This window comes from Lissotriton helveticus, chromosome 2_1 (assembly GCF_964261635.1).
Source record: "Lissotriton helveticus chromosome 2_1, aLisHel1.1, whole genome shotgun sequence".
In the NCBI taxonomy this organism is placed as follows: Eukaryota; Metazoa; Chordata; class Amphibia; order Caudata; family Salamandridae; genus Lissotriton; species Lissotriton helveticus.
The window spans coordinates 1,188,580,298-1,188,594,613 of record NC_136059.1 but is presented as its reverse complement, the minus strand read 5'-3'; the positions used below and the strand labels follow the sequence as shown (position 1 = coordinate 1,188,594,613).

The 14,316-nt window shown below is 41.6% G+C and overlaps 1 protein-coding gene across 1 annotated transcript in view; it reads left to right on the top strand.

Annotated features, from left to right (window-relative positions):
- Nucleotides 1–14,316, top strand: part of LOC144818543 (alcohol dehydrogenase 1A-like) — a 361,679-nt gene that overhangs the window by 196,274 nt on the left and 151,089 nt on the right. Inside the window, exons 4-5 of the mRNA XM_078676062.1 lie at nucleotides 8,706–8,793; nucleotides 8,885–9,104. Of these exons, the coding sequence (XP_078532188.1) occupies nucleotides 8,706–8,793; nucleotides 8,885–9,104 (308 nt within the window). The remainder of the gene's footprint in view (nucleotides 1–8,705; nucleotides 8,794–8,884; nucleotides 9,105–14,316) is intronic.

Below are 14,316 nucleotides of genomic sequence, written 5' to 3'. Positions count from 1 at the left end.
TTTTCACAATCCTGTCCTGCCTGCCCATCTGCGTTTCGTGTGCTTCATGGTAGGCCATGAGCACTTTCAGTTCACAGTGCTCCCCTTTGGCCTTACCAGTGCCCCTTGGGTGTTTACCAAGGTACTGGCGGTTGTTGCGGCTCATAGTGTTCACTAAGGTGATGGCAGTTGTCACAGCTCATCTACACAGATCAGGGGTGCCAGTCTTTCCCTATCTTGATGACTGTCTGGTGAAGGCGAGCTCACACCCAGACTGTCCTCTCCAAACTACAGACTATGGTGAACCTCCTGCTTTTGCTGGGGTTCCCTATCAACATGACTCCCTCTCAGATGCTCCCTTTCATAAGAGATGTTCTGCACACAATGCAGTTTCGGGCCTATCCTCTCTAGCAGCGAGTCCAGGATATTCAGGCTGTGATACTGGTATTTCAGCCTCTATCCTGGATTTGGTGAGAATGACTCTAAGGCTGCTGGACCTCATGTCCTTCTGCATCCTGCTAGTGACACGTACTAGATGGCATATGCAGGCTCTGCAGTGGGACCTGAAGTTCCAGTGGGTGTGGCATCAGGGAAATCTCTTCAACATAGTCCACATCTCAGATGGAACTGCACAGGACCTGTAGTGGTGGTTGGCCAACCGCAATTGGGTCAGAGGCAGACCCCTCTCCCTTCCCCAACCAAATTACAAGGTAGTGACAGATGCGTTACTCCTGGGATGGGGCAGACATCTGGGAGAGGTGGTGATCAGAGGTCTTCTAGCGATTCACTTGGCATTAAATGCTTTTCTTCCTTCCATTAAGGGAAAGCTGGTACAGGTGTTCATGGACAACACCACCGCCATGTGGTACTGCAATAAACAGGGCAGGGTGGCGTCGTGGAACCTTTATCAAAAGGCCATGTGTTTCTGGACATGGCTGGAACAGCAGGGCATATCACTTGAGGTTCAATAACTGGCAGGTTCCCTGAATACCAGGGAGGACAAACTCAGCCATTAATGCCTAGCGGATTACAATTGGCGTCTCTATCCGGAGGTGGAACAAGGTCTCTTTCAGAAGTGGGGAGAGCCTTGGTTAGATCTGTTCGCCTCTGCCGAGAACGCGCAATGTCAGCAATTTTGCGCGCTGGAGTTTCAAAGGTGGCACTCACTTGGCGTCGCTTTTCATCTCGACTTGAGCTCAGGCCTCTTGTACGCCTTTCCAATACCTCTCCTGTTCAGAGTGTTCAAGAAGATCAGGAGCGACCAGGCCCAAGTCATTCTTGCGGCTCCGGACTGGGCACGGAGAGTCAGGTATCCCAAGCGTCTCCAACTGAGCATCAATCCTCCAATCAGGCTGCCCCTTGGGGAAGATCTTCTGTCACAACAGCAGGGTAGGGACCTCCACCCGAACCTGAAAATCTCTACGCTTTCTTGTGTGAAGATTGAGCATCAGCAGTTGATAGCACTGGACCTTCCTCCCAAAGTCTGCAATGTTTTTTTGGCTGCGAGGATTTTCTCTACCAAGACCGTATATGCCTGCTGGTGGCAAGAATATGTAAAATATTGCATAGAAAAGTATATTGATCCTCTTTCTGCTTCTCTCTCTCAAGTGATTCTCTTTATTTTGACCCTTGTCCAGTAGGACTTTTCTCCGGGCGCTCTTAAATGGTATCTTTCGGCCCTGTCTGCCTTCTTGAGGCTGCCAGACCAACCCTCTTTATATAAATCCCCTATTGCAAATAGATTTCTTAAAGGGCTTGTACATATGTTCCCTATTTTTTTTTTAACGTCTTTTTAATGTCATATGCTCAGTGAACGATACAGTAAAGGAGCAATTACAGTAGATTTTCTATCCAATTAATTAGTACATTGTAAATTTGTTAAGTCATTAACAAAGTCATCAACACAGTGCAAGGGCAAAACCATTTCTGTGGTTAATCACAGTACAGACCCAATAAGCCTGACAAGACTCCCTGTATCTTCTCCCATTTCCTAGGGATTCTTCTAGCCAGCCTCTCATCATACACCCCCTGTTGCAATTTGTATAATGCTATACGTGGAGCCCTATTGCTCCATAGTAGGGATTGTAGCTCGGTGTCAACCCTCTAAAAGAAGAGTCCACCAGTCTTTGCTATCCACTGTGAGCCTGTTCAGCTGGGAACGCAAGTTACGTTGATAGAACTCCTGGGAGTCTCTTGTTATATAGATTCCCAAGTACCTGAAGCCCTGTCTCTCATTCGATACCTTACACCTGGAGGTCAAGTCGGGGATCCCTCCCGCCAAGGGGAAGAGAAGAGATTTACCCCAGTTGATGCAGTATCGTGCGTAATTCCCGTAAATATAGAACATTTGTAATATCCTCTCTATTGATTGTCTCGGTCTTCTGACATAAAGAAGGATATCATCCGCATACAAAGAGATATGCTCCTCCCATTCCTCCCCCATTTATTTACAGTCATAATAAGTATCATGTCTGGGCCTTTGTAGACTCGCAAACAACACCAAATGAACACCATGTTTCTCCTGGAAAGGTATCAACCTTAACTGCACCTTCTTCTTGCCAACAGTCCTGTGAATAAATGCTGCCACTTAACAACCCTTTCCCTTTTCGTGTATTCGACAAACAGGACATTTTGTGCCCTATGCCATGCAGATGTTCCAGAGCCCCCCCTTTGCAGCTCCCACCCCCAGGGTAATTGTATAACAGGCACATGTTTTAGTGAAAATCACCTGCTGGGTTTCCCAGGAACCCCTGTGTGTGCTCTGCACGCCCAGGTTATTGTGCAGCTTTCTCCCACCACAGGGTCTGACACACCTGACCCACTTCCCAGCGGGGTCATTTTATCTACCTTGCAGAGCGTCAAGAGGGACACTACTCTTTACACTGATCGTCATTTAAAAAGACGGGCAGTTAGCAAAAGGCAGGATCTCTCCTAATGCCTCAAACGATCTGCATGCTTTCAGATAAGCTCTGGGCGCCTGCTTGCCCATGCAGGCATGAAGCCTGGAGCGAACATAGGCCCCCTGTGAGTTTGAGTCAGAACAACCTTATTTAAACTCGCCTCTCCCCCAGAGTCCAGTTTACTCTCCACTTTATTATCTTCAGTTGGAACTCTTTGAAAGGCAATCAAGACCATAATGTAAGAAAGCATTGCTAGTACAACCAGGTGTGGTGTTCAGCTAAGATCTGCTGTATTTACAATACCTTGGCGTCATTCACAAAATATAGTGTGAGACACAGATTTCCAGGCATTCTACACAGAGTGTCACATGATATTTTCGCAGGGCACCTATTTTCCTTATTGTACATTGTGTACAATTTCGCCTGTTGAAACTGCATTTCTTTTCTTTTCAGTTTTCCCAACTGGAATTTTTTTTTGCTCTGTCTCCATATCCCTTTTAGGTTTAGAGGGGATCCGCTCTGCTTCCCACCCAATTTGAGTTATTTTTCTGGAACAAGGATTCTTATACCTTAAGCTTTGAGTATAATCATTAAATAACCCCTGCCTTTGCTTGTATGTACCTTTGTTCGACGAGAAGTAGAGTTAATGAGCAATCATTTATATCAAAAAGAATGAACAGTGAAGTCCAATTGCGGCCTTGCAAGAAACAATAAAGAGAGTCGGTGTGAGTTAAAGGGTTTTATTAACAACTTTATTTAAAATTGATGTATTCATATAGCAAATAATACATTTTAGTCATCATCATTACAGATTCAAATAATCTATTAGTCATTATTTCAAAACAAGTTGAAATACCACATTAGTAAGAATTATAAATAAAATATAGAAAATATTGCAAGTGCCTTCTATAAAGAAATCTATAGGCTAAATGAATAAGGATTTAGGCATAAAAGAGCATGTTCTTCAATGAGCCAGGTAAGGTGTCAGTTTCAAAAACTCAAATGAAGGGTTCTTATGAGAGGAATAGAAATGCACAGGCTTGAAGCTTTAGCACTTCAGCAATAGAAATTTTGCAAAGCTGGAAAGTATACCCAGTTATATATATCAGCAGGTTTACTTATCCTTAAAGTGAGAATGGGAAGGGCTCAGATGGGGTCTGCTCTATTCAGTTCTGCTCTCTCCATTAAACAAAGGAACACATACTAATATAATCCTGCCAAAGTATAATTGCAACAATATTTGTATTCCCTGTTCCCAACAACCAATCAATCCTCAGAAAACTCTGGGAGCAGGTAAACTCCCTAGTTTCTAAATTTTTCACAGTGAAGACAGAATCAAGTCCTTGAAATGATACACTGGGCACATCTTGTAGTTCAGATAGTTCTTCCCACGAGTCATGTTTCCTGCTATCTCTTCTCTTCCCAGTGAGAACCTCTCTATCAGTTGGCTAATACACAACAAATGCCTATTCACTAACTAACAAAAGGCTTCTGGAAAGTTACAGCATCTGTAGTGTAAGCGAATACCATCATGTGCAAAACAACAGTTTAATGCGAAAACGGGCCTCTTAGCCCTAACATATAAAGTCGACATTTAATATAACATCAGTAGTAGGGCTAATACAAACGCTCAAAATCTGGTACAGCAAATTAGAGACAGCAAACAGGCACAGTTGTGGAGACAGTTTATTGTAAGTTCGAACTGAGAGATGTGAAGCCAGGTGCTTCGAACAAGCTCTGCTATTTCCCATTATTCATATATAGCATGCCAGAAAGCACAGTCAAGCATTCAGACGATTGGCACCAGCTCATTTTCACATAACCTGTGGTTACAAATGTTCCTCTTCCCTTGACAGGTGAAGTTGACTCATACCAGGTGTGGTACAAAGATAGTAAACATTTCTCTGCATGCAAACAGTTTCTCATGTCCCAGAAAGGAGAGCTGAAGACAAGATTTATTACATAAAGATTCAGAAAAGGGGGTGGTGATGAACAGAGTGCCTGAATTAAGCAGACCACTCTTACCCAGTCCAAAGATCAGGGCTTGATCCATCACCGTTTTTTAGCTCACTGCACCATCCCAGCTCAGAACTTGGCTATATGCAAATTAGTCTGTTCCTGTCCCAGTGCATGATGGGAACAGGGCAAACCAAACTACCAAGCCAATTCTTATACTGGGAAGGAAACAAGCTTCCAGGGACCGGTTTCTGCCATTTCAGGCGTCGTCGGCCCGGCTTGCTTGAATCCTGATGGTGCAATGAGCAAGGGACTCACATCTGAGTATACCCTTCCACGCTTATGGTGGACAAAATGATGCAGAAAAGGGGGTGGTGATCACCACCCCCCTTTTCTGTATCGTTATTACATAAAGGGCAAGACAAAAATAAAATGGCTGCAAGTGATACAAACTGCTTGAACAACTGTTCACAGGGGCGTCTCTTTCTATTTGCTTATTCACTAACATAAGTCAATATATTACGTTTCTTCTTTTGTGTGCTTATAATGTCTGTATATTATTATCTACTACCAGTTTGCATTTATTATATGTGTGTTATTCAGCACAGAAATTTGCACTTTTCGTTAAATGTGTTTAAATTGCAAAAGGGTGAAATTTACTTTGTTACCATAGAGTATCTTTAATAGAACTGTTTCCATTTATACCATACCAATAGCTACCTCCATTATCGATGATTTCCTGAGATCCACGGCGAGTTTGAGTCAGGGCTGCCTTATTTAAACGTACCTCTGCCCTGCGTCCAATCTAATCTCCAATTTATTATCTTCATTTGGAACTCTTTCAAAGACAATCAAGACCATAGTGTAAGAAAGCATTTATTGCAAGCACATCTAGGTGTGATCTTCAGCTAAAATCTGCTGGGTCTACAATACTGTGTCGTCATTCGCAATCTATAGAGTGAGACCCATATTTCCAGGCATTCTACACAGAATGCCATCAGATATTTTTGCTGGCCACATATTTTCTCAATGCAGAATTCTACATTGTGTATCAGTTTGCCCACTGGAAGTGCATTTCATTTCTTTTCTTTTTTTTTCTCCAATGGGAAAACATTTTTGCCCAAGGAGAAGCTATTTCCCTACACCCCCTCTAGGTTTAGAGGGAATCCTTTTCTCTTCCCTCCGTAGTATGGATCTATTCCAGTTATTTTGCTGGAGCAAAACATAACCACTTCCAGAGTATGAAAGGGTAGGATCGGAGTTTCATGATGCCAACAATCTTACAAAGATTCTGCGTTTTCACAAACGTACAAGGCATACCATGTGTAGTGCTTGATTTACTACTTTTTTTAGTAATACCTTACACTTTGAGTTTGTAACTCCCGAATAGTAGTAAACTTGTTCAAAATGTAAACTTACTCAAAAGTTTAAACTAAGTTTAAATATATAAAATTCATTTGCATTTATGTTTAAAATACAATATTTATTTTTGAGTTAATACTTTACCATGTTGAGGTCTCTGCCCCAACTGCAAAGTCTCCCTATGGTACAGTATAGTCAATATTTCTAAAAGGTATTTAACTCCAAACTAAATATTCAATATATTTTTATTTTAACTATGAATGTAAATTAATTTTATATATTTACTTTAAATGTAGAACAAAATATAAAATATTTCTACAGCACTGTGTACTTAATTTTTAATAGAAACTTTAAATAATGTATATATATATATTTATGACATTACATTTCCATTTTTTTAAACTTAAAATTAAAAATGTAATTCCCACCTACTACTTTTTTTCTAGTAGTAACTTACACTTGGAGTTTGTGAATACCGAAAAGTAGTAAACTTACTCAAAAGTGTACACTTGCTGAAAAATGTTCGTTACCTTTGTGAATCAGGCCCAGAGTTCGTGAGTACTGAAAAGTGGTACATTTACTCACTTTAACGTACAGAAATTCCTGTAGTGCACCACCAAGGTCATATTGACAGGTTAGATCCTAAGTGATCATTGCTGTTTTGGAGCGTTTTATGTTCTACATTTGGTTAATTATAGGTGCTATTTTTGATAAGGGATTGTGATTGTCTTGTTAGTCCCTTGTATCATGTCACCTGGAGGTGGAGTAGTTTTGCTTTCTTTTGACAATGACGCTAGCCAAGACACTTTCGTTTAAATCTGGCTATACCGTACTTTTGTGCTATTCCTGACTTTTGAGGGTGTCAGTTAAGCTGAGATGGACCTTGCTGATTCATTCTTTACCATTTGTTTATCCCTATGTGCCTCTGATTGAGAGGTGCAACACTTGCCCCAAGGCCAGAGGTTGAGGGGCAAAACTCTGGTGCAATGGGTGCACCCTTAAGGTCTCTAGGAAATGTAAATATCAAAAGCTTACATGCTTTGTCCTTTAATCTTTCTAAGGTATTTGTTTGATTATATTTTTTTATCGTGACACTAATCGTGTTAATTAGGATGTGATTAGAGTATCTGGAGACGTGGCAAGATAAGTCTTTCAGAGAGACTTGGCCCCCACAGTTTCAGTCTCTTACGCAGAGAGGTTCTGTCCCCCTCCTAGATGGAGCAAACGCCTATTAAGACCCCTTCATTTAAACCTCTTCAAAATTAAACTCTAGGTGGTTTGACCATCTAATTCTTGTTGCTGGTTTCCATGTACACCTCCTAGAGAATGGATGAGTTGGGGGCTCTTCTGGTATCAGAGTGGTATTTGAAATTCCGGAGGGGCTCGGGTTATTTCATGGCAAGGCCCTCATTTGTACAGAAAGAGTAGTCCCATTGTGACTGCTGTTAGAGAAAGTTGGCCTAGTTATTGGATGTTCACATGAATCTCCATAATACACACATTTCCATATTTTTGGGGATATAGTGGTTTCCTGAGTCTCAGAAACGTTGGTGTGTTGCGTCCCATGTGTAAGAGAAGGAAGTTATCCATCCCCACTGTTTTCTTTGAGCGAGAAGTAGAGATTCTATGATGTACAAATGGGCTGGTATGGAGGTTTCTGGTGATGCACAGGTGTGCGTTATTTGTGTAGTACCACAGCGTCATAGTCTGAATGTCAGGGTATTTTGTTGATGGTTCTATATATCGCAGTTGCAAGGCCTTCTCCACACACATTTGCGCAGCACCACAGCCTAATAGTGATTGGAGTTGCAGCTGAATGTTTGAAAGAATTGTTCTTTCTTTTATTCTGATCAAGAAGACTAATTCGATATTTTTCATCAAAGAAATATTTCTGCTGCTTTTTTTTCCCGGCTGACCAGCTGAGTTGATTGGCTATATATCTCCTCGCTGATGAAGAAAACTTGGACTCAGTTTAATGTATATTACTGGGAGGTAATTAGTGCATGAAAACGAAAGATGAGGTGTGTGCACTGTGTTCTTAGAGGAGACACAATTGGAAACTAAAAGGGTCTGGAAAATATTTGGAAGACTGGTGTCCTAGAACTGGCAACATCATTTCAGCGACAAATAGCGCTTAAATATTGTATGGTCAAAAAATAAATCTCAAAACCAGTATGGCCAACGATTGCTGTGTCAGGTTTTCGTGTAAAACTCTATGCAACTTTTAATGCCTGTTTTACCGTAAAACAATAATCCAATGGTGTTTAAAGTTAAGCTTTAGTAACACTCTGGATGGCACAATCATGGGGGCTTTGTTGATGCAGAACTAGTACCTTTGAATATTAAGTTTTGACCAAGATGATGTGTTTGGAGAGCTACCAATCATAGAGAAACTGTTTCAAATAATGACGGAGGCTTGTTTTAGTTTAAACACAAACGATGATTTGGGCTACATGAAGTGTTAGATCTGCCTTGCCAGTGTATTTACCAAATTCACTTTTTCCTTAGGAGACAAAGTCATCCCACTCTGCATCCCGCAGTGTGGCAAGTGCAGCTCTTGCCTGAGTCCAAAAACCAACTGCTGCCTCAAAACTCAGTGAGTTACTTTATAAAAGCTACAGTCTAGCAATTATCTTTGAAAACCGTAATTTGCCTTTTTCAGACTTTACGTTATTCTTGTTAAATAGCCTCAGGGAATCCCAGAATGTGATGCCAGACAAGACTACCAGGTTTACTTGCCGAGGGAAAACAGTTCATCACTTCTTGTGGACCAGCACTTTTTCAGAATACACTGTGGTCCCTGAGGACGCGGTTGCCAAAATCGATGATGGAGCACCGATGGACAAAGCTTGTCTTTTTGGGTGTGGGTTTTCCACTGGTTACGGAGCAGCCCTCAACACTGCTAAGGTATCTTTACAGACTGTATATGATGTGCTGCACCTGCCTGTTGCTCAATTGATGTCTTTATTTATTTTGTCTAAGCTGTTGCTATTTGGGACCTGAACATTGGCTGTCAAGGTAAATGGTAGAAATATAGTGCTATACAAAACATATGGAATAAAATTAGACTGTTTCAAGTCAATGAGAATATGTTATTCATGAGATATCAATCGGGGAATTGAACTTGCAGTAGCGCTGCAAAACAGGTCCCCGGTAACAAAAACAAGCATTGAAAATGCAATAGGTCTCGCCTTTGATTAAGTTAAAGCCATTTGCTTTGATAATGGTATTGTATAGCAAAGCAAATGTCTTTAACTTAATGAAAGGCGAGACCTATTGCATTTTTAATGCCTACATGTTTTTTCAAAAACTGGAAAAATACAAAAAATGTAGGCCCTTTTGCTTGACTTTCCATGCTGTCTTTCATTAGTTGCAAGTCAATAGCTAAGTAGATGGACAGAATAGAGAGTTACAAAACTCAGAATGAGATTTCCTTACATAACGGCGTATGTCAGCATACATTTGTAGCATAATGCCAATATTTACCTGAGAGGCTATTGTAATGTTTGGATGCTTAATTTTCTAAAACACATCAGGCGTCGAAGTATGTCTGCAGGTTTATCAGTTAAATAAATGTGGAAACATACAATTTTACAACCACATTTATTCACAAAATATACAATAAATATGGATAAATACTGATAAAATGACCCAAAAATAAATACGGATAAATACAGACGGCAATTTTAAAAAACAAATACCATAAACCCGGAGCCTTAATTATACACCCAAAACAAAAAAAACCTCAAGCATATTTCAGTCTAAGTACATAAATCACCAATCCTAGTACAGACATGCATCTCACAGTCGCCAGCACATACACTGGCACAATTGCACACACACACACTAAAATTATAGCCCTTTCATGATTTGTACAAATTTACTGTATGTGACCCGCAGCCACCAGCACAACTACTACAGCCCCAATACAAGTGCCACAGACCGGTGTTCATGCTTTATTCCTCCCAGCATCCATTCAATGACCGCAGGACATGTGCCAGAGTCGAAAGTACACGCCTCCTATTGTACGTTAGTAATCCCATCACAGGCCTCGTCCATCACAACCCCCAGTACAAGTGCCGGAGTCCTGTGTACCTGTCCCCACACGTATCTCAACCCAGACCCCTCAGCCCATTGCAGCTCCCCCACATAGAAGCATGAAAGTTCCAAGTACATGTTCGATCACACACCTGCATACCATCACAGACAACTTCAGCTCACCACATACGCTTGTGTATGCCATCACAACCCCTTTAGCCCACCATAAGCTTCAGAGTAAAGTGTACATATCTTGCACATGCCAGAATAGCCCTCAGAGTCTAAAACTAATGCACCCTCTTAATGTACATCATGTATCCAACACAAACCCCTCAAGTTCACCACCGCCCCCTGTAGATGCAGGGGAGTTCCAAGTACATGCGCCAGCACACACATGCACGCCGTCGCAGACACCCATTGCCATATTCTTGCATATTGTTTCCCTCGCTATTTGTGGTTGTGCCAAGACGGTCTTCAGAACAAAATACATAATTTGCCAGTGTATTTGCTGTGGAGAGGGTAAGAAGAAAACTGGGTTTAAAAAAGTTAACATTTGGCACTTGAAGAGACAGACCGATTACCACTAAAATGCTGTTTTGTGCTGCCCATCCCTCCAACCCCACCACTCCGACGCTATTCCCAAACTCGGTTAGTTCGAGTGCCATTCAACTCTTAAGTAGTGCCTAACAGTAAATATGTTGCGCCCTGAAAGCTTGATTGCATAAGCATTGACCCTCTCCTGAGTGCTTTACTAGAGGTCAGTCTTCTGCCGAGAGACTTCACATGTTTACTAGGCAAATCCTTCCCATCAAGTAATGCGTTCAGTAGACGAGAACAAACAAAAAGTCTAAATAAAGTCTAAATTAAAAAAAAACATTTTCATTCATTTCACTTCAATTCCACATTTAAATTTAGAAAAGTGATGTAACTGGGTTACAACTTGCATTAGGAAGTCTCGCTGCGCTAACTGCAATTCATTTTATACAAATGAGTTGACAAAACAAAAATAGCATAAATGTCAAAGAAAAAAAGATTGAGCATATACACGGACATCTGCTCCCCTTGTAAATAAACATGACATGCCCCTAATGGGTGTGGGAATGTTTATGATGGTGTGTAAAGACTCTTCGGCGTCTGGGTGTTTCTGTGTGTACACACTGTCTCCCAAGGCACTGGATAATTAGTGCTTAGTGGAGGCTTTCATGCAAACACGCGGATTTTGCAGGGGTTTACAAGCCGTATAAACAAGAACGCTGGAGAGACTGTTCATGAACTGGAAAAGAGCAGGCCCGCAGTGAATAACGGACACAATCAAAGCTCGGCAGATCTATTTATTCCCACCACGCACAGTCTACCCCCTGCGAATACGAGTACAAAAGGCACTCACAACACACAATGGGCTATTCTTGTGGGAAAGGAGAGCATGCATAAGGTCACAACACCAACATTTTTATCCATAGTCCTGCGGTAGCGTAAAATATATATATATGTAGATATATAGTTTAGCATGTGAACGCAACAAAAGGGGGCGTTATTAAGCAAGATATAGCAACAAAATACCATGCAATGCATTCCACACGCAAACGCATACAGTAGTTTAAAAAAAAGTGCAGCAAGTCAATATTAAGCCCACCTTCTCACGCCGCCAGTAAAAGATCCAATCCCGCTGGGCGTGGCCTAAAGAGGACAGGGTGGCAACCAGGAGGGACTAAAAACTCTCCTGTGCAATCAACAAATAATAAGTGATGACAAACGACGCATATCAATCAAATTTGCAGGCGGAGCTGAGACAGAAATTCTGGAGCCGTATTTACTCCAAGAAGCCTATGCATGGCGAGAGCAGTGCATGCGCTGCTAACGCCAGGCGAGACCTAAAAACCAGACCTCACTGCTACCAAACCAGTCCCCACTCTTCCAGCCTCCCGGGAAAATGCTCGATGCCCACTATGGTCAGTCTGCCCCAAGAATATTCGAGGCATTCCATTAAAGAAGTTAGGTGGTTATATGGAGTGTTTTAGCAAATATTCTTCTTTCAGGTACAATGTGCCAACGCTGCTTAGTTATGCAAGCATGAGAGATGTAGGCATTTTTAAATCTACCAAGTTTGATATGTGGACAGAAATATCTTAATCAACAATAAAACGGATTCAGGGAGGGTCCAAGGGATATATGGTTTAAAGACCCGTACCTGGTTATTATCCCCAGCAACTTCTATATGTATAACACAGAAAACACAGAGGGTCTATCAGCTTAATTATATAGCTGGACTGTCAGTCCGAGTCACCAGGATCTCGGGGTGTATAAATCACATGAAGACAGCATAATTCAATATACGGTGACCACCATGTGTATAGGAAAAGCCAACACAGCGCAGATCATTCATACATGGCTGACAAAGCCAGAACAATTAGTGAAGGGTTTCCATCAAATAGACTCAGTGATCAGTCCTATCATTTGGCCAAACCCAAGTGCATGTCAGTCTAGTCCCCTGATCATTGGGACAGCAAACACCGCACCATCTATTGCTGGTTAAGGATTTGGTCCACCAACATACGCGAACCATCAGTGATGGCTGATCCTTGATGGTCAAGTGAATAGCAGTGCAACAAAGAAATAGTGACTTTAAAATAGGATGGAGTGTCCTCCTACTAATAACTTTATTCTGCGGACGAACCACACCTCCTAGTTAAAAACCAAGAACAGTGCAAGAGAGACAGTCAAACAAATATCTGTCTGATAACGGGCCAACATGTTTCTGCCTATCGGGTATAAAATCCCATGGCATTCGTCAGGGCCTCTGTTCTTTCAATAGTTGCACAAGTAGTAGTGAAACAAAAGAAACACCACCACCACCAAAGTGAGAGAAATAAAAAATAGAAAGGTTGAATACGGTACAACCTGTAACAACCGCAGACATTAGCCCTCCATGTCAATAAGGAAATACAAATTCTATGGAGAAAAACTGTATAGTCGTTAATTATGGACTGACTGTGTCAGTAACCCACACACCTGGTATCGCCAAAAATAAATGAAAAAACTATATAATATATTCATGCTCACCCTCCATGGTAGGGAGAAGGACCTCACCTCACCTGGACCTTGCTCAGGTTGTACGAGGCCCCGCGCTACATAGATACAAGAAGGGAAACAGAAATGGAGCACCCTAAAGCGTAGATTACACAGCCTATTGATATGCCCAATTTGATTCCTGTATAAAAAAAACCTTATATCTAGGGACCAACATGTAATGAGACTCTAGCACTCAAACTTAGTGCGCCCTGCCTCAAAGTCTCCCAGGTCTATCATCTAACACAAAATTGTACTCATCCAGATATATTACATGTTGCAAGTGTCACTAGTCAAAAGCTACAAACGAAATCAACAACATTCCCTATAACTGTATTTACATACTGGGATTAAAAAGACTCCTTATTAGTCTGATCTGTTGTAGACTCACCTATCCGTCGGTACCTCAAGCTTCCATCTGAGACTTGGGGGAGGCACCGACTTGTAGATGGTCTCTTCTTTAATAGTGTCTCCAGGGGTTGATTGTATGGTAACCCTCCGCCTCAGTTATTAATGAAGGTCTTGAATTGTATATGTTATGTGATCCCAGAGTGGTTTGATTAGTCCCCAGTGGCATCTCCCTGCATCTTCAGTAACTTGAAAACAGGAGCATTGTTTATTCACCCTGTTTTTGATGGATTTAGGGGCGCACTACTTTGCGCTCGAAATCGCGCGAGAACTCGCGCTTAGAACTACTGGATGACATCATAAACTCCATCTTTGTAGTTCGTTACATTGCAGTTGCTATGGGTAATCACCTCGGGCCCAGAACTACTAAATGAGATCATCTCCTCCATCTTTGTAGTTCGTTTAGTATCGGTTTTAATGGGTGATAGAAAGGTCTTGAATTGTATATGTTATGTGATCCCAGAGTGGTTTGATTAGTCCCCAGTGGCATCTCCCTGCTTCTTCAGTAACTTGAAAACAGGAGCATTGTTTATTCACCCTGTTTTTTATGGATTTAGGGGCGCACTACTTTGCGCTCGAAATCACGCGAGAACTCGCGCTTAGAACT